The sequence below is a fragment of the Panthera onca genome, chromosome E2 (assembly GCF_046562875.1).
Source record: "Panthera onca isolate mPanOnc1 chromosome E2, mPanOnc1 haplotype 2, whole genome shotgun sequence".
Taxonomy (NCBI): Eukaryota; Metazoa; Chordata; class Mammalia; order Carnivora; family Felidae; genus Panthera; species Panthera onca.
Window position 1 is genome coordinate 6,680,775 of NC_138353.1, and position 18,539 is coordinate 6,699,313.

At 51.9% G+C, this 18,539-nt stretch overlaps 1 protein-coding gene across 1 annotated transcript in view; it reads right to left on the reverse strand.

Moving 5' to 3' along the window:
• PPP2R1A (protein phosphatase 2 scaffold subunit Aalpha) overlaps positions 1 to 18,539 on the reverse strand; it is a 37,518-nt gene that overhangs the window by 8,846 nt on the left and 10,133 nt on the right. The window contains exons 2-9 of the mRNA XM_060652470.2: positions 14,459 to 14,549; positions 11,314 to 11,414; positions 7,050 to 7,282; positions 6,004 to 6,151; positions 5,746 to 5,901; positions 3,664 to 3,778; positions 3,486 to 3,556; positions 2,917 to 3,051 (exon numbers count right to left, since the gene is read on the reverse strand). Coding sequence (XP_060508453.1) covers positions 2,917 to 3,051; positions 3,486 to 3,556; positions 3,664 to 3,778; positions 5,746 to 5,901; positions 6,004 to 6,151; positions 7,050 to 7,282; positions 11,314 to 11,414; positions 14,459 to 14,549 — 1,050 coding nt within the window. The remainder of the gene's footprint in view (positions 1 to 2,916; positions 3,052 to 3,485; positions 3,557 to 3,663; positions 3,779 to 5,745; positions 5,902 to 6,003; positions 6,152 to 7,049; positions 7,283 to 11,313; positions 11,415 to 14,458; positions 14,550 to 18,539) is intronic.

The following is an 18,539-nucleotide window of genomic DNA, read 5'->3' on the forward strand; positions in this document are numbered from 1 at the left end:
AGGAGAGAGCCTTGTGCATTTCCCCACTTGGAATGAAGGCATCTGTAACACCCAAAAGAGAGGGAAATTTCTTCTTTGAATAAACTGAAAACTAACTGGATTGACGGCTCATTTGAATAAAAGACATTTGAAATGCATATAAAACCACTGTGATGGCCTTCCCGTACTGAGCGGAGACCCATGTGAGGAGTCTGGCCTCAGTTTTCAAACACGATGAAAAATTAGGGGAGTTAGCACTTATCCAGGGATGTGAACGGAAATATCCTCACAGTGAATGGGCCGATTTCCCTTCTCCGAAGGTTAGCCATACACGATTCTAAGGATGGAAAAATACGGTGTGTGCCTACTTGGGAGTCTCACCTCTGGAGACAAGGAAGAAATGGGCCCCCAACAAAGCACACCGTCTAACTGGCTTTGGGCTCTGCAGCAGCACAGGAGCCGAGCTAAGCCTCCTCTGTCAACAGGCTTCCTTCCCCCGGCTGCCACATCATTCCCTGATGTGGAGCACCTGCCATCTCAGAAAGCCCAGAAGAACAACTCCGGGCCACAGCTCAAGAGCAACCCTCGCTGGGGCATCCGAAAAGGTCAGGTACAATTCTGAGACTCCGTGTCAGCCAGAGACCAGAGACAAGAGAGGCCTTTCTCAGGTGAAGGCTTTCCCACAGACACCACTTACCCTCGGAGATGGCAAAAAACTATTTCCTTGTTAAAACACAAGCAAACAAAAAAACAAGGTGTAGAAATGAACCAATAAACCAAGTGAGTGTGTGCAGTGAAGGGTTAACTCAGCAGGTCTGGACTGTACAGGGCTAGCGCCTGCCCAGGTCCTGGGAGGGCATCTCTGAGCCCCTGCTGCAACAAGCCAGTGTCCTGAACACAAGAGAAGATACAAATACGATGGCTTAAACCATTTAAAAACCTCTGTTTAGGCATACCCAGAAAAAGGCCCTTTTTATTTGGGTAAGTTTATAAATCTTATCAAGTATGAAATGTAAAGTTTACAGGTCTAGAATTGAAATTCCAGATACAAGCCAGATGAGTATCGCACACCAAGAAAGCCACGATGGGTCAGGGCACCTGGATGGTTCAGTCGGTTTTAAGAGTCTGACTCAGTCTCAGCTCAGGCCATGATCTCACAGTTGGTGGGTTCGAGCCCCATGTTGGTCTGTTAGTGCAGAGTCTGCTTGGGATTCTCATTCATGCTCTCTCCCTCCCTCTCAAAATTAAATAAATATTTAAAAAAAATAAAAAGGAAAAAGACAAAGAAAACCATGATGGGTCTTGTCTTCTTTGCAGGAGAAGCTGCCCTGGGGCGCACTACGGCTGCAGGAACAGGACCATCACGTAGCGCTTGCTGAAGGCGAAGCCGGTGCAGAAACCGGCCCTAGCTGTGGCACTGCTGTAGCACATGTGGGCTCACCTCCACACGCAAGCTGAATGTGGAGCTCCCTTTGATGCCAGGAAGCAAAATGCTCCTCGAGACCCTGGTGAGGTGTTAAAAGGACACAGAAGCCAACGCTCACCAGCCAAGCTGTCTCCACTTAAGCATCACAAGCAAATACAAACTATATTTGTAACAAGCTATAGCTACAAAAAGCATGCTTATAAAAGAAAACGTGTGTGTGAAGCACTTCACTTAGGTCATAAAATTTGAGTCATTATAAAAATGAATTCTGGTTTGAACTGTAACAAGTGACACAAATAAATGATCAACAGTAAGATTATTAAGCTTTTCTTTAGCAGGTGCATAGCCTTCAACACAAGATTTGTTGAATTTGTAATTTGTACAAATTTGATTTGTAATTCCGGGGCTGAGAGATTATCCCATCATAGCAGAATTTAATAACGTGATATTTTGGGGGAGTGGCAGGGGACTCAAATCTGATGCGATTTCCTAGCACTGTGTGTGCTGGGGGAAGGGCGGGGAGGGCAGGGAGAGAGGGAGACGGAGGCCTTTGGCAACGAGGAAGTCACAAAGCACTAAAGAGTCTCACCGTGTGCCTGGTCACCACCATGACAGGAACCAGGGAGCCTGCAGACCACCCCCGCTCCGCATAGATCTTCCCCATCTCTGTAGCCACACCTCCTCTCCCACCAGTCTGGTCTCCCTGCACCTCTTCTGGCCTCCATGCTGCAATCTTTCTTTGACAGTAACCTCAGGGTTCCTTTCTGGCACCCACATCTGTGATGCCCATAGTTCAAGTCCAAACTCCTTCCCTGGCTGTCACCCCACAACCTGTCTAGCCCCCGCCTGGCACTCTCATCTTCTGTATTCCAGCCCAAATGAATGGCAAGGTGTGGTCAAATGACTGGCTCTGGCCAGTGGGGCATGGAACAGACTGGTGGGTGCCCTCTTACAAGGACCACACATTTCCTGTTGTCTAATACCTTCTGCCTTCATCCTGGCTGGGGATGGTGAAGATTGGAGCAGCTGCCTCAGACCCAGAGAGTGTGGAGGTCAGCAGAGGTAACCCCTCATGTAGGACCCACCTAGCTCTGAACTGTTGTAAGAAAATTATCTTACATAAGCCACTGTATTTGGGGGTCTTTATTACGGCATCTTTGCCTAAATCCTAAAAGACAAGAACTTATCACAGCACCTATGCGATCATGGGATTGCCCATCTCCCTCTCTCCACTGTCAGTCTCTGAAGGTCTCTGAGGAGTGAAACTGTCTTAGTCTCTTTTGGTGTCCCTGATCCCCAGAGAAAGAATTAGCACAGAGCAAGGGTGTGCAAAACATTGCCTAATAAGTGAATGAGTGAACACACACTCCGTTGTGCCCACCAATATCCAACTCATTTGGGACCTGGATGTCTGTTGAGATTCTAGGAGATTCCAGACCAATCTAGGAAAGCAGCTGACCCACCTGTCACCTCTGCCAATACAGAGCTCAGAGCCTTCCCGGCACCATTACCTCATCCTTCAGCTGAGCCAGGAAGAGGGGCAAGAGGTGCTCAATGGTATTGTCTTTGCCCAGGATGGGGGAGAGGCCCATGATGACGGAGGCCAAGGCTGACTTCACGTGTTGGTTGGCGTCTGACACCAGCTCCTGGGGGGGAATAGGGAAAGGGGACAGGATCAGGACAACCCCCGCAGCAGCAAATGGCCAAGCAGACTCCCACTTCCTAAGAGGCCTGAGCCATGGCCTGCTTTTGCCCATATCCCGCATGGAGCAGGGACGGTTTAGGGCACAAAGGTACACGGCAGTTTCTCACCTGTCCCACCTGCTTAGAGTTCCATGTTCCCAGTAGCCTCCACCCAATCCCAAGGCTCTTGGGACTTTTGAAAGGAAGCACCCCCACCTCCAAGCTCGGCCCCAAGCTTCAGATTCTGCCTGCACTCAGGAAACCCAACTGCTTCCAACCCAAGTCTGCCTGGCCCCAGAAGGCTGGGGACTATCTGCGTCTGGATGTCCATAAAGCCCCATCTCCATCCCTTTAGCAGACTCAGATCTCCCCTAATCCTCCCACCAAACTGCATTACCTTGATGCAGGGTAGTATCTGTGTCATGATCACATTCTCCCGACAGTCGGCTGAGAGATTTTCACAGAATTCTGTGGAAGAAGAAGGGAGGCAGAAGAAGGTGAAACCTGACATCTGGTTCTACCTCAGACCCCTCAGACACCCATCCATTTGCTGTGTTCTGGTCGCCAGCACCAACCTTTGACCTTGTGGGAGGCTGCGGCCCTCACCTCGGCCTCACAGTCTTTCATCAGGTTCTGGAAGGCAGGGACCAGGTCTGTCTTGGTGATCTCAGGCCCCACTGCTTTCTGGAGCTGCAGACAGAAAGCAGGGGCTGTGAGACAGCTGGGCAGGTACTCTGGGCAATTGAGACCAGAATCAAAGTTCAAGGCACCAGAAGTGAGGGTAAGAGTGTGCCCTTAGAATCACTGCTGAGATCTAATCCCAGCACCACAGGGTGAGCCGGGCCAAGTGTCCAAGCCTCTCTGAGCCCGTTTCCTTAAAAGCAAAATGAGGGCCATGAGACTACCTATGGCATAGCGCTGTTGTCTGCATTAAGAATGGTAACACATCTCTACCACTCAAGCTATTTGGGGTGGGGTTTGCTCCCCCCACCAAAAAACATTCCAGTCATGTGATGGCTCTTGCTTTTTAATTTATATTCCTCTGTATTTTTCAAATTACAAGATGAATTATTTTTCTAATGAAAATAAATGTATACACATTAAGGGGGAAGAAGGCCTGCTAGGCCCTGCCTATCCCCTGACTCTTGAAGCCCTAGGAGGAAGCAGGACAGTTCATGACCAAGAGAGGGACAGACAAAAACTCTGAAGGGCCTAATGCTACCTGGAACAAATGTTGCCTCTTCTCCACGTAACAGGTATTTACTGAGGATCTCTTGCAGGCCAAGCGCTGCTCAAACAGTGTTAAGATCCCTGCCTTTGCTGAGCTTTTATCTAAAACCCAGTGTGATCCAGTTCATGCTGTCCAGAAGCCAAGGACAGAATTGTCTTTAACCATGGTGCTGAGCCTCCAGGGTGCGGCCACGTGCTAACTTTTCACGGGGAACATGGATGGTCCCGGGAAATATTATCCGGAGGCTCCCAGTCCTTCCACAAACACACTTACAGGAACGGGGAGCCATGGGGTGGAGTGCACCCAAGGTCAGACCCTGAGCCTCTCTCTGGCTTTCCCTCACATGGGGCCCCCAAGAGTGAGCCCCAAATGCTGCCCCTCGCACTGGCTCTGGCCTCCCAGGGCCCTGTGCGCATGCTGTCCTTTTGCTGGGACACAGTTCCTATCCCAGCTCCCACCCACCCATCTTCTAGAACCAGCTGCAGCACCACCTCCTATTCTCAGTGCCTCGTGCGTGTCTGTCGGCCTGGGCACCGTTTCCCTCTACCTCAGTAGACCTTCCCAACTTCAGACTGCCTGCCCCGTGGAGGCCAGGAATGCAAATTCACTGGATCCCCAGCACCGAGAAAAGAGCTGGTGGTCAACAAACATGATGGTGGGAAAAGCAAACTTGGGTCTCCATGGAAAGAGCACTGTCCTCAGAGTCAGAGACACTGGATCTTGTCCCTGTTCTGTCTGCCCAGTGGGGTCATTCTGACCCAAGTTTTGAGCTGTGCTATGGGCTGAACTGTCCTAACCCCTCACTGTCTCAGAAAGTTGACTGCATTTGAAGACAGGATTTTTAAAGAGGTTATTAAGGTGGCCCTAATCCAAAATTACCAGAATCCTTATAAGAGGAGGTTAGGACACAGGCACGCACAACAGGGAGACCATGCAAAGACACAGGAAAAGACCATCTACAAGCCGAGGAAAGAAGCCTCAGATTAACCACCCCAGAGGACACCTTGATTTCAAACCTCCGGCACCCAGGAACAGTGAGGGAATAAAGTACCGCCCTGTCTGTGGTACTTTGTTATGGCAGCCCCCAAAACTAATACAGGCTATGCCTTCCCTTTTTAAAAGGACAGAGTTCAATTAGGTCAAGAGTACACAGGTACTACCGTTTCTCTGCTCTTATGGCTCTCCGCAGAACCTGAACTTGGCTTCAGAATCCTTTCCAACACAGCACTTCAAGTTGCCAGTATTACTCAACCCAGGTTGGCCATGTGAAAGGAGACCCAGCCAGATGATCAGAGATCTTCCTGCTCAAATACCTGATGACTCCTTTGGATTTAACTAAAACTCCAGTTCCTATACGTGGCCCCGCTCCTTCCCCTCTGAGGGCCTCAGTTTCCCCATCTGTGAGACGTCAACAGTCCCCACTCACCTCTGTGAACTTGTCGGCCACCATGTACCGGACACGCCAGGACTTGTCCTCGGCAGCCTGGCGCAGGGTGGGCATCACCAGGGCCTCCAGATCCTCCTGGGGCAGGAGCTGGGCGATGTTCACACACGCCTCTACCGCCAGCAGCCGCACCGAGTCCTGGGGAGAGGATTGGAACAGGGAGAGGGAGGCAGAGGCCCGTTAGCTCTGCGATTCCTTGTAGACACGGTTTGGAGGGGGAGGAGGCTGGGGAGCACCCACCTGCTCGTCAGAGGCCAGGTTGGAAAACATGGGGATGATCTCACTCTTGACGTTGTCCAGCTCCAGCACCTTGGCAAACTCCCCCAGCTTGGAGGCTGCGGCCCGCCGCACCATGGGGGTGTCATCTGAGCACAGGTTCCGGAAGTACCTGGGGGTTGGAAATGGGGCTCAGGAGGAGGAATCCCTAGATCTCACAGCAGTATACAGTGAAAACAGCAGCTGGCTTTGCCTGCATGACCCCGGGCAAGTCAGGACCCCTCTCCCGAGTGTTCCCAGGCCTACAAAATGGAGCTGACGGCGATACTTCCTACCACACAGGGTGATAAGTTTAAATGATAATGTGGGTGAAAGCAGAGCAGTCAGTCTGCATAGTTAAGTTCCAGTGCATGGAAGGTGATTATATCATTATGACCATATAAAGTTGTTGAGCTAAGAGGCTGGTCAGGGGTCCCTCAAAGGTTTTACTTTTCAGGAGCGACTGCTCCAATTAGAGATGCATGGGGGAAGCGTACACACGTGTACACACACACACACACACACACACACACACGAAGCACGTGTGGCTAGCTGTAAATCAGTATGCTGTCATGTAAGAGCTCAGGGCCTGAGCTTGCTCAAGGACAGGAACACATAGTAATGGGAAATTTTAATCCAATTAGAAGCATTTTTGTTAACTGTTCCAGGAGAGTCTTACATACAAGAAATTCTCTGGGGTATCAAGACTAAGGGAGGAGGGTGGAGGAGGCAGCCAAACTGAGCCAGCATATGTATGAGGGCTCTGGACCTAGGGCAGGCGAAGACAGCATCACACAGCACGGGTGGAGTGCTTTTATGAGTCAGATTCCATTCTAAGCACTTTGTACGTGGTAATTCTTGTAAATCCTTACACACCCAACGGGAGGAAGGAGCTCTCATTTCTCCATTTCCTAAGTGAGCATGAGGCTGTGTCCGGACCAGGCCTGGGGACACCAGCTCTCAGGGGCGGGTGGGGGAGGGGGGCTGAGTTGACAGAAGGGGTCCACGCTAAGGGCGAGGCTGGGACTCACTGTCGAAGTTCTGCCTTGACGGCGCTGGACACACGGGGGTAGCAGACAGAGAAGAGGCCACATGCTGAGGTGCGGGAGGTGAACCAGTCACCACCCGCCAGCCGCTTCACCAGCGGCACGAAGTGGGCCTCGAGGTCAGAGGGCGAGTGTTCATGTGAGATGGCCCGCAAAGACTCCACCGCTTTGTCCCGCACCACTGTCTCCTCCACCGTGGCCAGCGACTCCAGGGGCGGCTGTGGCAGAGAGTACAAGGTCACTGCAGGGTCCCTCCCCACCGTCCCAGCCTCAAGCCCCGCCTCATGCCGCTCGCGCAGCTCCTCCAAGGCCCTTGAAGGTGCTTCGGTGAAAGCCACGGACCTCACATTTATACCCATCACTTTCTGAGCAGGTGGCCATAGTTGTCATTAGCTCTCAAAGTGCAGGGATAGTCACAGATGTTGACTGAACGTCTATTTGCTGGGTGTCCTAAACAGGGCCATTGCATCGCACAACTTAGGATGGGGGAGGGGACAATGCTGGCTCTAACTCACTGAAGCCTATGAAGTAGGTCCCGTGACTGTCTTCATTTTACAGAAGAGGAAACTGAGGCACCAACAAGCTAAATCACTTACCCATGCTAGTGCTAGCTACAAGCCAGGACCCAAACCGGGCCACCAGGCTCCTGAGCTTACACAGACGGAAAGTAGAAAGCACGGCTGTGGTTTCTGTTAGACGACTGCCCCCAACAGCTCACATCACTGGGGAACCTGGGCCCGGGGACCGTAAAGCCTGGAGGGGGCAAGCTCCTTTAGGGATGTCTGACTGGCTCATCCTTATGTCCCCAGAGCTCAGCAGAGCTCCTTGGATAGGGTAGGAACTTGGCAATTACTGAGCAGATGAAGGGAGACTTAAGTGACTCTAGTCTGTGCAAATAAAGGTGTGGAGGCCTGCAGTTTAAAGTCCAGTGTACTTGGACACATGTCAAAGTCAGGAAGACATCATAAATGGAAATGCCTCCAGGGCCCAGGAAGGCAACAGAATGAAATAAGGAGCAAAGATGATGGGCGGGAGGAGGGAAAGCGGCAGAGCTGGGGAGGGCGGCTTCATCAACTAGCTTGGCAGGAAAACACAGCTGGTAAAAGCATATCTATTGTTCTCCAAAAGCAGCCGAAAGGGCCAGGTGTTTATACGTCAAACATCTCATTCAACACATGGTACCCCACGGATGAATCTTGAAGACCTTCTGCCTAGCAAAACAGGGCAGTCAGAAAAGGCCATGTGTTGTAGGATTCCTTTATATGCAGACCCTAGAGTCACCAGATTCATAGAGACAGAAAGTACAAAGGAGGGTCCCAGGGGCAGGGGAAGAGGGGACTTGGGGAGATGCTGGTTAATGGGGACAATTTCGGTTTTGGAAGAGGACAGATGGTGGTGATGGCTGCACCACAATGTGAATATATTCCATGCCACAAACTGTACAGTTAAAAACAGCTAAATTTGTAAATTTCATATATATTCTACCACAATAAAAACAAAAATTTAAAAATCTCATTTACGAAGATTAGCAATGATTCAAAAGGAAAATGTAATGCTGTTCCAGCCTGGGGGGGCACCAGTCTGTGGCCTCTGTCATAAAGCCATGCTATCGCAGGGTTTCTGGTTCTGGACCAGCTCAGAGCGTGGCTGAAGGTGATATCACTGGGCTGCTGCAGGGGCTGGGTTCCTCTTATCCTGGTTTTCTTGCTCCCCCCCGGCTGGCACATGGGAGGTCCTCAATCAGTATTTGCCGGGTTCAGTATTTACCTGTTCCACTCAGAGAAAAACCTATCACTAGAACAGAGGCCTGGGGACCAAGGCCAGTCGGTTCATATGTCATGCAAGCGTCTCTGCCCAGTGGGTTGCCGAAGGCAGTGGTTGTCATAGCGAGGTCTGGACCACCCACAACAGGATCACTCAGGAGGCCTAGCCCAGCACAGGCCGTAAGAATATCAGACCATAAGAATATCCTGGGGCCCAGGAAGGTGTGTGGTTAGGAAACTCAGACAATGTTTTCCCATGATGAGCTGTACCGCGAGGCCTCTCTACAAAGTAGAGAGGGTAGAGCTCTCAAATCCAGAGAACAGCAGGGGAGAGGAGAGGTGTGAATCTCCTAAAATCACTGTACTTTTATGAGAGGGTCTAGAGTTTTCATCGGATTTTCAAAGGGACCCATAAATCCAAAAGGGTTAAGAGTTGATGATACAGAATCAATCCTCGTGCTATAACTACACGGGTCCCTGTGAAATTAATTCCATTTCACCTCTGCAGAGAACAAGGGCTCGGACACACCTCTGGGTTCCCAGGACCCATAGTTGGTACTCATGTTTGTGGAATGAACAAACTGCACAACAGCCATTTTCCATCGCTCTTTAATTGTCAAAATCCAGACTCACTGCCACCTCCTCCAGGAGGACTTCCTGGACAGCTCCCCCACCCCATCTGAAACAGGTTAGGTGCCTCCTCTGGGCTCTAAGCTCCCCCAGCTTCCCTCTTGTGCAGCTCCAATCAGCCTGTGGAGCAACCGAGAGCCCTTGGAGGGTAGCAGAGAGGAGTGGCAATGGTTAAGAGGCAGGGGCCTAGGTTCAAATCCTGACTCTGTCTCTTCTCAGCTCAGGCAATCCACCTAACCAGACCTGGAGCCTCAGTTTCCTCATCTGTGAACTGGGGCTAACACCAGCGTGCATCTCCTAGGGTCGCTAGGGGAGGTGACAGGTGACTGTGCAGAAGGCACCTGCAGGCACCAAGGAGCACCAGCATTTGGACCTGACTGGCCTTTGCTGGTGCTTGGGGGTTCTGAGTGCTCCACGGCCCAGGGCCCTGAGGACGTGCCTGCCAGCTCATGTGAACACCAGAACAGCAGCCCCAGAGGACATGTGACTCTCCCCCAGAAGAAGTATGGGATGACCCTGACATGGCAGGGAAAGAACCTCAGGGTTCCAGCCCTGCTCCCCAGTGGGGAGGCCCACGCCAGCTGAGGACCCTAGGCTCCTTGTTGAAGCTATGGGGTGCGTGTTTTCTGCTCCTAAGTCCTCAGAGACGCTGCTGAAAGCTATACATTGTCTCCTCAGAAAAACTGCCAGGGGTTGCAGAAAGTTCCGTGGAATTCAAGGGACTCCTTTTAGGCTGGTCCCCAGACCTCCTCATGTTCCTGTTAAACGACCCTAATCCATGCAAAATGTATGAAATGACCTCATTCGCATACAATTTTCTGTGTGTACATACACGTAAATTATACACGTACACACAGACGAAAGCTGACAGACCAAAATTTAATGACAATTATCAAATTTCTTCAGACGTACCTCTCCTTGGAAGAAAAATTACTGCATCTGCTCAAATCCCAAACTCCCCAGTTTTAAGAAGTGCCATTACTGCATACACTACTAAAAGGAAGAAAGGCTAATAAAAAACTTAAGACATCATTAAGGGCAGATGCCCAAGTATACAACTGTGTCCTTACGAACCATGACAGACAGAATTCCTGGGGGTGGGGTGGAGTGGGGGCAGCAGTGGCCCAGGGCTCTGAGGGGTGGTGGGAACCAAAGGACTGGGAACCCCCCAAGGATCCTCCCTCCCGGGTCGCAGGACCAGAGTCCTCCCTTCTCTTCTCACAAACAGCAGTTACTATTAGTATCTAAACCCCCTCTGTGTCCCCAGATGCCACCAAGCACGGGGGTGCTCACGCAGGTTCCTGAAATCCCAGCTCAGCCACTTAACACCCGTGAGGCCTTGGCCAAGATGCTTAACCTCTTGGCGTGTCCAGTGGCTCATCTACAAAAAGGGAACTGTCCCTACCCCAAAGGGTGGACATCACCTCAGGACACCATACTGACACTGACAGTGAACACCTGATAGTACTTACCACATGCCAAGGGCTCAAATCAATTATAAAGACAGGTTTTAAGGACTCCCATTTGATAGATAAAGAAAGTATAACGCAGAGAGGTTAAGTAACTCTTACAAGTCACACAGCAAATAAGCGGCAGAACTCAGATTGTCTCCAAGGGTGGGGCCTGCCACTGCTCAGGCAAGTGTCCAGCTAACAGTAAGGCAAACAAGTGCGTTTTGGGTACTGCTGACTTAATGCCATTACTGACTTACTGCTTTAGAGAGAATGTCCAAAGCCTGCCTGTTCCTAGAAGGTGGCCCCCGGCCCCTGCTGTATTCTTCCCACCCTGCTCCTGCCAGGGCCACGGGTCTGATCCCAAGGGGAGGGCAAGGGGACCACCCTGCCTCCCAGACTCACCAGCAGGCAGTGCACGTACTCGGGGCCTCCCACCAGAGTGGTGAAGGTGCCCAGCTGTTCCGCCAGGGCCAAGAGGACCTCATCCTCATCGTAGATGGTGTCTGTGGAACCAAGACAGACTCCGTTACAGTCCCGCCCCAAGTCCGACCCCAGCGCCTCAGTGACCCAAGCTGGGAACAAACAGGCTCCGTTCTGCGTCCTCAAACCGTCAGCACTCAGTTTCCCCACTTTCCACCTGGGCTGGTGTGGACACTGGGGCACAGGCTTGGGTCAGAGGACAGAGCACCAAAGTCCCGCTTCTGTCATTTACGAGGTGAGGGACCCTGGGGAAGTGACACCACTCTACGAGCCCATTACTACCCCTGTAAGATGGTGCTAGCCCACCTCTCACCACGAGTCAGTGAGGAGCAAACAAGACCACGCAACCAGAGCACAGAACCCGAGACATGGGGGCTTCTCGCTTCGGTCCAGATTCTACCCTCAGCACTGCCCTCTCTGCCAAGAACTCATCTTTCTCTTGAGCCTGAGAAATTCTTCTCTGTCCTTCAAGACTCAGTTCAGGGGCGCCTGGGTGGCGCAGTCGGTTAAGCGTCCGACTTCAGCCAGGTCACGATCTTGCGGTCCGTGAGTTCGAGCCCCGCGTCAGGCTCTGGGCTGATGGCTCGGAGCCTGGAGCCTGTTTCCGATTCTGTGTCTCCCTCTCTCTCTGCCCCTCCCCCGTTCATGCTCTGTCTCTCTCTGTCCCAAAAATAAATAAAAAACGTTGAAAAAAAAAAAAATTAAAAAAAAAAAAAACAAGACTCAGTTCAGCTACTATTTCTTGGAAGGTTTCTTGACCAGACCAGGGCACGTCCCTTCTCCACACTCCCCCCAACTTCAAGCCACCTTGATCAGAGTCCTTATGTTAAGGGTCTAGGACTGGCTCCTCTCCGTACCCCAGTTTCTGCCAGAGACGAGCACCGCAGGAGCTCAGCCCAGGTTTGCTGAGAGGACAGATGACCGTGTGAAGACAGAGCTGCTGTGTCCTCACGTTCAACAAAGACTTTTGTCCTCAACTGCTGACCTCTGTGACAGAAGAAGCTAATACCCCTGGCACCTATGCTAGCATTTCGACTTCCTGAGATTCAGCCAAGCATACAGCAACCCAGCCAGACATCTTGAGGTTCCCGCGTGGCTGGCACGCCAAGTGACCATGCTCAGGCCAACGGGGTGTGAGACGAGTGGTCGGCTCCACTCCGGGTCGCTTCCTCACCTCCTCCCTCTCTGCTCACGGCGCTCTGTCATCACATGCTCATCTTGTGCTGGGTTCTCTGCTCTACTGCTGGCTGGGGGGCGAGGGGGTGGTGGTGGTAAGTCACCTCACCTCTGAGCCTGTCTTCTCACCCCCACACCCCAGCAGAGCTGTTGTGAGACCCAAGTGAAGAGGCGCTTTCTGCGAAGAGCTCAGCACAGGGCCTGGCCCGAGTCAGGACTACGGAAATGCAGGCCAGCGTGGCTCCGGGCCCACCAGGCGCTCGGGTCCTTCCCAGCCTCAGTTTCCCAAGCCCTACCTGTACACAGTTAACCTCACCCTCCCCATTTCCTCTCCTTGTGCATTTCCACGGCCTTAACTCACGTTCAACTCAGTCTGCAGTCCAGACTCCTCGCCTTCCTGAAAGTCAAATCCGCAGAACTGCCAGCACCTCACATTTTCACCATCCCCAGCTCCACAGAACTGCTTTCCCAGCCTCCCTGCTCTCCTGGCCTCAAAGGCATAGGGCCACCTCCTCCCGCCTGACACAGACCTGCCAACCCTCCACCTCAGGGTCACTCTGACCTCACCCTCCTTGCTGGATGACTGCAACTGCTTCCTAAATGGTTTTTCTGCTCCTGCCCTGGCCCCCAAACTGCTCAGGCTCCTCCCAGAATCCTGAGTGATCCTTCAAATCACCACACTCTCCTGCCTCAATCTTCCAATGGTTTCTGAGACGTGAATTAAAATCTAGACTCCATATATCATATATCCAGCACAGCTGGATTCAAACCCAGGTCCCGCCAACTCCTTTACCCACTTTATTACAGTGCCGTGCCACACGCCATACTCCCCATGCCCCAACCTGGCCCTGTCTCAGCGTCCAAGAGCTTTCAAGTCTCGCCCACCGTTCGCCCACGGAAGCCACCTGGGTCGGGTCATCTGCTCAGCGTCACGTGTTAAATCCTCATGTGGTATTCCCAGGCAGACGGATCAGTAGGAAGCATGAAGCGGTAATAAGAACAATGGAAACAGAGGACTTACTATTAACTGGGGGCTCAGCCTGCGTCCGCCACTGTGCTCAGTGCCGTGCACACATTTTCAGACAGGAGTGTGTGGGGCGGTCTGAGCACTGACACTTAGCAGCTCTTACCCTGCGCTGAGCACTGTATGAGCACTTTACACGGCTCTTATTTCATCTTTGTGTCAGGCCACACTATCAGGCCCGTTTCACACATGAAGAATCAGAGGCAGGCAGATGCGAAGTACCTTGCCCAAGGTCACACAGTCAGAAAGTGGCAGAGCTTGGGTCTGAATCCAGGTAGTCAGGACTCTCAGGCACTGCATCCAGATTTGCATCCAGCACGATCAGATAAATAACCTCCTAACTGTAGGATCTCCGGCCAATACATTACTTCACCTCTTCATGCCTCAGTTTCCTCACCTACACAGCTGCTGTGAGATGAACTCGGAGAACGATGGGGACGTGCACTTACTGAGCACGGGCCCCCGGTCTGAGGACGTGAACTAACCCGATCTTCCCGAGAGGGGGTCGCGAGCACTGCCGGGCACGTGGTAGGCAGGGAAGCAGCAGCATTTATTATTACTGTTACTTAACGTTCACGTCAACGCTACGGCACGCACACGTTCATCCCTGCTCTGTACAGAAAAACTATAAGGAACAGTTAGGTTAAGTAACTCACCTAACGTCACCAGCTGCTGACTGTTAGCAGTGCCAACCTGGCTCCATCCGCCTCCAGACCCCTTTTCCCAATCCCGCCCCCACCCCACGAGTGCCTGGCACAGGACAGACGCTCACAAAACAATGTGTTAAATCCCCAATGAGGCCTATCTAGCAGGAACCCCCCCTGGCAGCCCCCACTCCGCCTGGGCCCCGGGGCCCCACCTCCTTACCTGTCAGGAAGGGCAAAAGCTCACTGCGGGTCCTTTCCACCCCAAGGGCCAGTGCGATGGTGGACAGTTTCTTGATGCTGTTGAGGCGAAGCTAATGAGAGAAAAGAACAACAGGGTCAGAGAATCTTAGCAAGCCCCAACTTAGGGGTGTGGGGCAGCTCTGGATCCAGACAGCCTCTGGAAGCCTCACTAATGTGTGGAAGGAGGTGGAACGGGGACTTGGCACACACCGACCAGGTGCATGAGTCAGTAACTACAATGGTAGCCGCGGCCTCAGAAAAAGCATGTAATGAGTGTTACGGAGCCAACACTCATTCTGTGGTGCTTCCCACACTCTAAAACCACGCTTAGACCGCGCTCTAAAACCGTTCACTGCTTCCCCACACTCCCGATCCTCCTCCTCTGCTTTTGCCCCTCCTGCACTCAGCACCTGACAGGCTCCAAAAGGGGCGGCCACGTTCCAGCACGTTTACTCTGCGGTCCTAGGCCAGGCACTCACACGACAATCCTGAGGGCAGAGTTGTGGTAAGCCCCGTTCTATATAGGGGGAAACAGGCTCAGGGAGCAAAAGTCCCTCCTACAGGTCACACAGCTCACATGGCGTGGGGCAGGGACCGAAACCCAGGACCACCAGCTAGCAGTGATGATGACAGGACAAACAATATTACAACAACACTGCTACATAAACAGTAAACTGTAAACTACAGTAAACTGTAATAATACCACTAGTGTAACAGGTTGAATAGCGGCCCCCAAAAGCTATGCTCCCGTCCTAACCCCAGTAATCATGAACGTGAAAACAGGGACTCTGCAAATGTAATGAAGTCAGCATCTCAAGATGAGATCATCTAATTCAAGGGGGAGCCCTGTGAAACAGAAAATATGTTTACTGGTCCCTGCCCCTGGTTCCTGCACAGAGCTCCTAAAACCCTTGCAACTTCCTGAGTGGTAAAAGCACTAAGAGCATCTTCCATTCTAATATTTGGTTTATGACCCTGATTCCTGACACAGAGCTCCTAAATCCCTTGGAACTTCCTAAGTGACAGGAATGTCTTTTGTTCTAATGAAGCAAATCTGGGTGGGCTCCTGGATGTGTACTGGTCACCAGGAAGACCAAGCCACAGTCACAGCCGGGAACCCCCCATTACTGGGAAAGGGGCTGGAAATGGGAGTCGATGATCAATCATGCCTGCATGATGAAGCTTCCATAAAAACCCACAAAGTATAGGGTTTGGGGAGCTTCCAGGTTAGTGAACACATCCACGTACCAGGAGGGTGGTGCATCCCAAATGCAGGGGAACAGAAGCTCCTGTACTCAGGACCCTTCCAGACCTTACCCTGTAGGTAGCTCTTCATGTGGCTGTTCATCTGAATCCTTTAAATCTTTTATCAAATAAGCTGACAAATCTAAGTGTTTCCCTGAGTTCTGTGAGCTGTTCTGGCAAATAATCAAATGCAAGGACAGGGTCGTGGGAACCTCCAATTTGTAGCCAAGTCTGACAGAAGCTGTGGGTGACGTGGGGACCTATTACTCGCAACAGGCATCTGAGGTCCGGGGTCTCGGGGTACCGCGCCCTTAACCTGCGGGATCTGTGCTGACTCCAGTTAGTGTCAGAACTGAAATGCACTGTGGGACACCCAGCTGGTGTCACAGAGAACTGCCTGGCGTGAGGAAAACCTCACACGTGGTGTCAGAAGCGCTGAGTGTGGTAGTGCTTTGCTCTACACGGCCAATGACCGTGTCCCAGTGAGACAGAGAAGGAGACATGGAGACACCATGGGGGAAGATCATGTGAAGATGGAGGGTGAGACCGAGGCGATGGGTCCACAAGCTAAGGAGCGTCAAGAATTGCCAGCTGCTGCCCAAAGCCAGGAGGGAGGCATGAACTGAATCTTCAGAGCCTCCGGGAGGAGCCAACGCCGCTGAGGCCTTACTTCAACCTCTGGCATCCAGAACGGTGAGAATCATTTCTGTTGCATTAAGCCACCAAGCGAGTGGTCACTTGTGGCACCCAGGACTCTAACGCATCTGGCTAACACCGGAGCTGTCTCACACGGAGCACCCCCCAGGGAGGTCAGCATCCGACACCCCCTTCCCTCCCGCGGAGACCGGCTCAGAGAGGCGGACACATGCAGACGCGAGCGTTGGGAGAGCAGGGACCTGGCACGCAGGCCCGGAACGGAAAGCCCTCTCGGTCCTCCAGTTCCACAGGGGCTGTGGCAGAATGAAGGGAGGTCACGCGCGTGGGAGTAGAAGGAAACACCCTTGTGAATGAGTAAGCCACTGCCGGGCACCCAGAGGGCATCCTCTTCCTGGAAGGAGAGGCCGAGCAAGAAGGCACGGGGCTCCCTGGGCGGGTTCTTTTCCCAAAGAGGTCTGCCTGCCAGTGACTGCGATCCTACGTCGGTCCCCCGGTCCAGGGGTTCAAAAGTCTCTCTGAGATTACAGACACTGGTGGGACTCTGAGGAAATGCTACGGCAGCCTCAGCTCTCGGAAAAATGCACTCACAACTTCTCACACAATGTCACTGGGTTTTTGGGTTTAATCTGGTCCAAACGCTCACCTCTCTGGCAGCAATGAACCTCAAGATTAAGTATCACGAGGCCTCCGTGTTATTTTTAGCCAAAAATTAAAACACATATAGAGACAGGCCAATAAAAACATAAAAGCAAAATATGGTAAACACTAACAGTTAATGAATATGGGGGGTAAATATAAACCTCTTCTGTAAATTGCCAGCAAGTGAATATTTTGAGCATCTTGGGCCACACAGTGTCCGTCCCAACTACTCACCTGTGCACTGGCAGTCACGGAACCAGACGATATGCCAACAAATGGGCCAGGCTGTGTTCCCATAAAACTGCACTTGCAAAGCAGGCCGTGGGCTTAATGTGGCCCATGAGTTGTAGTCTGCTGGCCCTGGTACTAGCCTTTAAATGTTCTGTATGTTTGAAGTCTTCCATAATAAAATTTCAGGGGGAGCACTGACTCGGTTGCCAGTTTCTTTCCACCTTGTTGCCTCCAAGTTGGATCTCTGGGTTTTTCTCTTGGCTGGGCTATGGGGAAATGTACAGGGGGGCCAGGGCCACACCACGTGAACGGCAGTCCTGGGCACAAGAAGATGGTAGCAAGGGATGATCATACGCATAATGCCAGCAACAACAGCTGCTAATGTTTACTGATCACTTACTATGCGCTTGGTAGCCTTCAAGTGCTTGATGTGGAGAATTACCATATTTGATCCCTAGAAATGGGTTCTGAGGCAGGTATTGTTATTGGAATCCTTTTAAGGGTAAGGATGCTGATGCACAGAGAAGCTGTCATTTGCCAGAAAGTAGCAGAGCCCAGGCTGGAAGCCAGGAACCCTGACTCTTAATCTCAACATCACTATAGTTAAGGAAAGACGCCTAAGGGGTGGACACATGAGAATCGGGGCATCTCTGCCATGGGAGAGAGCCCCCTTCCCTCCTGCTGTCCCTGGAGATTCTGGTTTTGGTGTCGTTGAGAACATCAGATTACTTTCTTCAGCATAGACAGCACCGTGAACACTCAAAAAAGGCAGCACGGGGTGGTGCTCTGGAGCCACACGGCCTGGGTTCAAGGCTAAGCAGCTTTGCGTTACTAGCTATGGGATCTTGAGCCACTCTGCACCTTTCTGAGCCTCAATTTCCTCACCTGTGAGCTGGGGATTACAACATCACCTATCCTCAGGTTACCGTGAGTGCCGAGTGACATATCCTGGGAACACCCTAGGACCAGCTAAGACAATAATGGCAGCTGTGTCCACTTCACCTGCTGTAGCACCTGATTTTGTTCCGGTATCAAGAAGGGCTATGTGGCAGCTGGGTAGGTATCCACTGACGTCTCTCTTCCCTTCTCTTCGAGGGAGGTATTTCCGTGGTACATACTGTGTGCCAGGCACCGTCCTAGGCGCTTTCATGTCTTAACTCACTGGATCCTCACAACCACCCCAGGAGGTAAACACAGGATTAGCCACCACATGATAGAGAAAACAAAGGCACAGGGAGGTTCAGTAACCTCACGCAGCTCAAAGGTGGCAGAGCCAGGATGGGAACCCA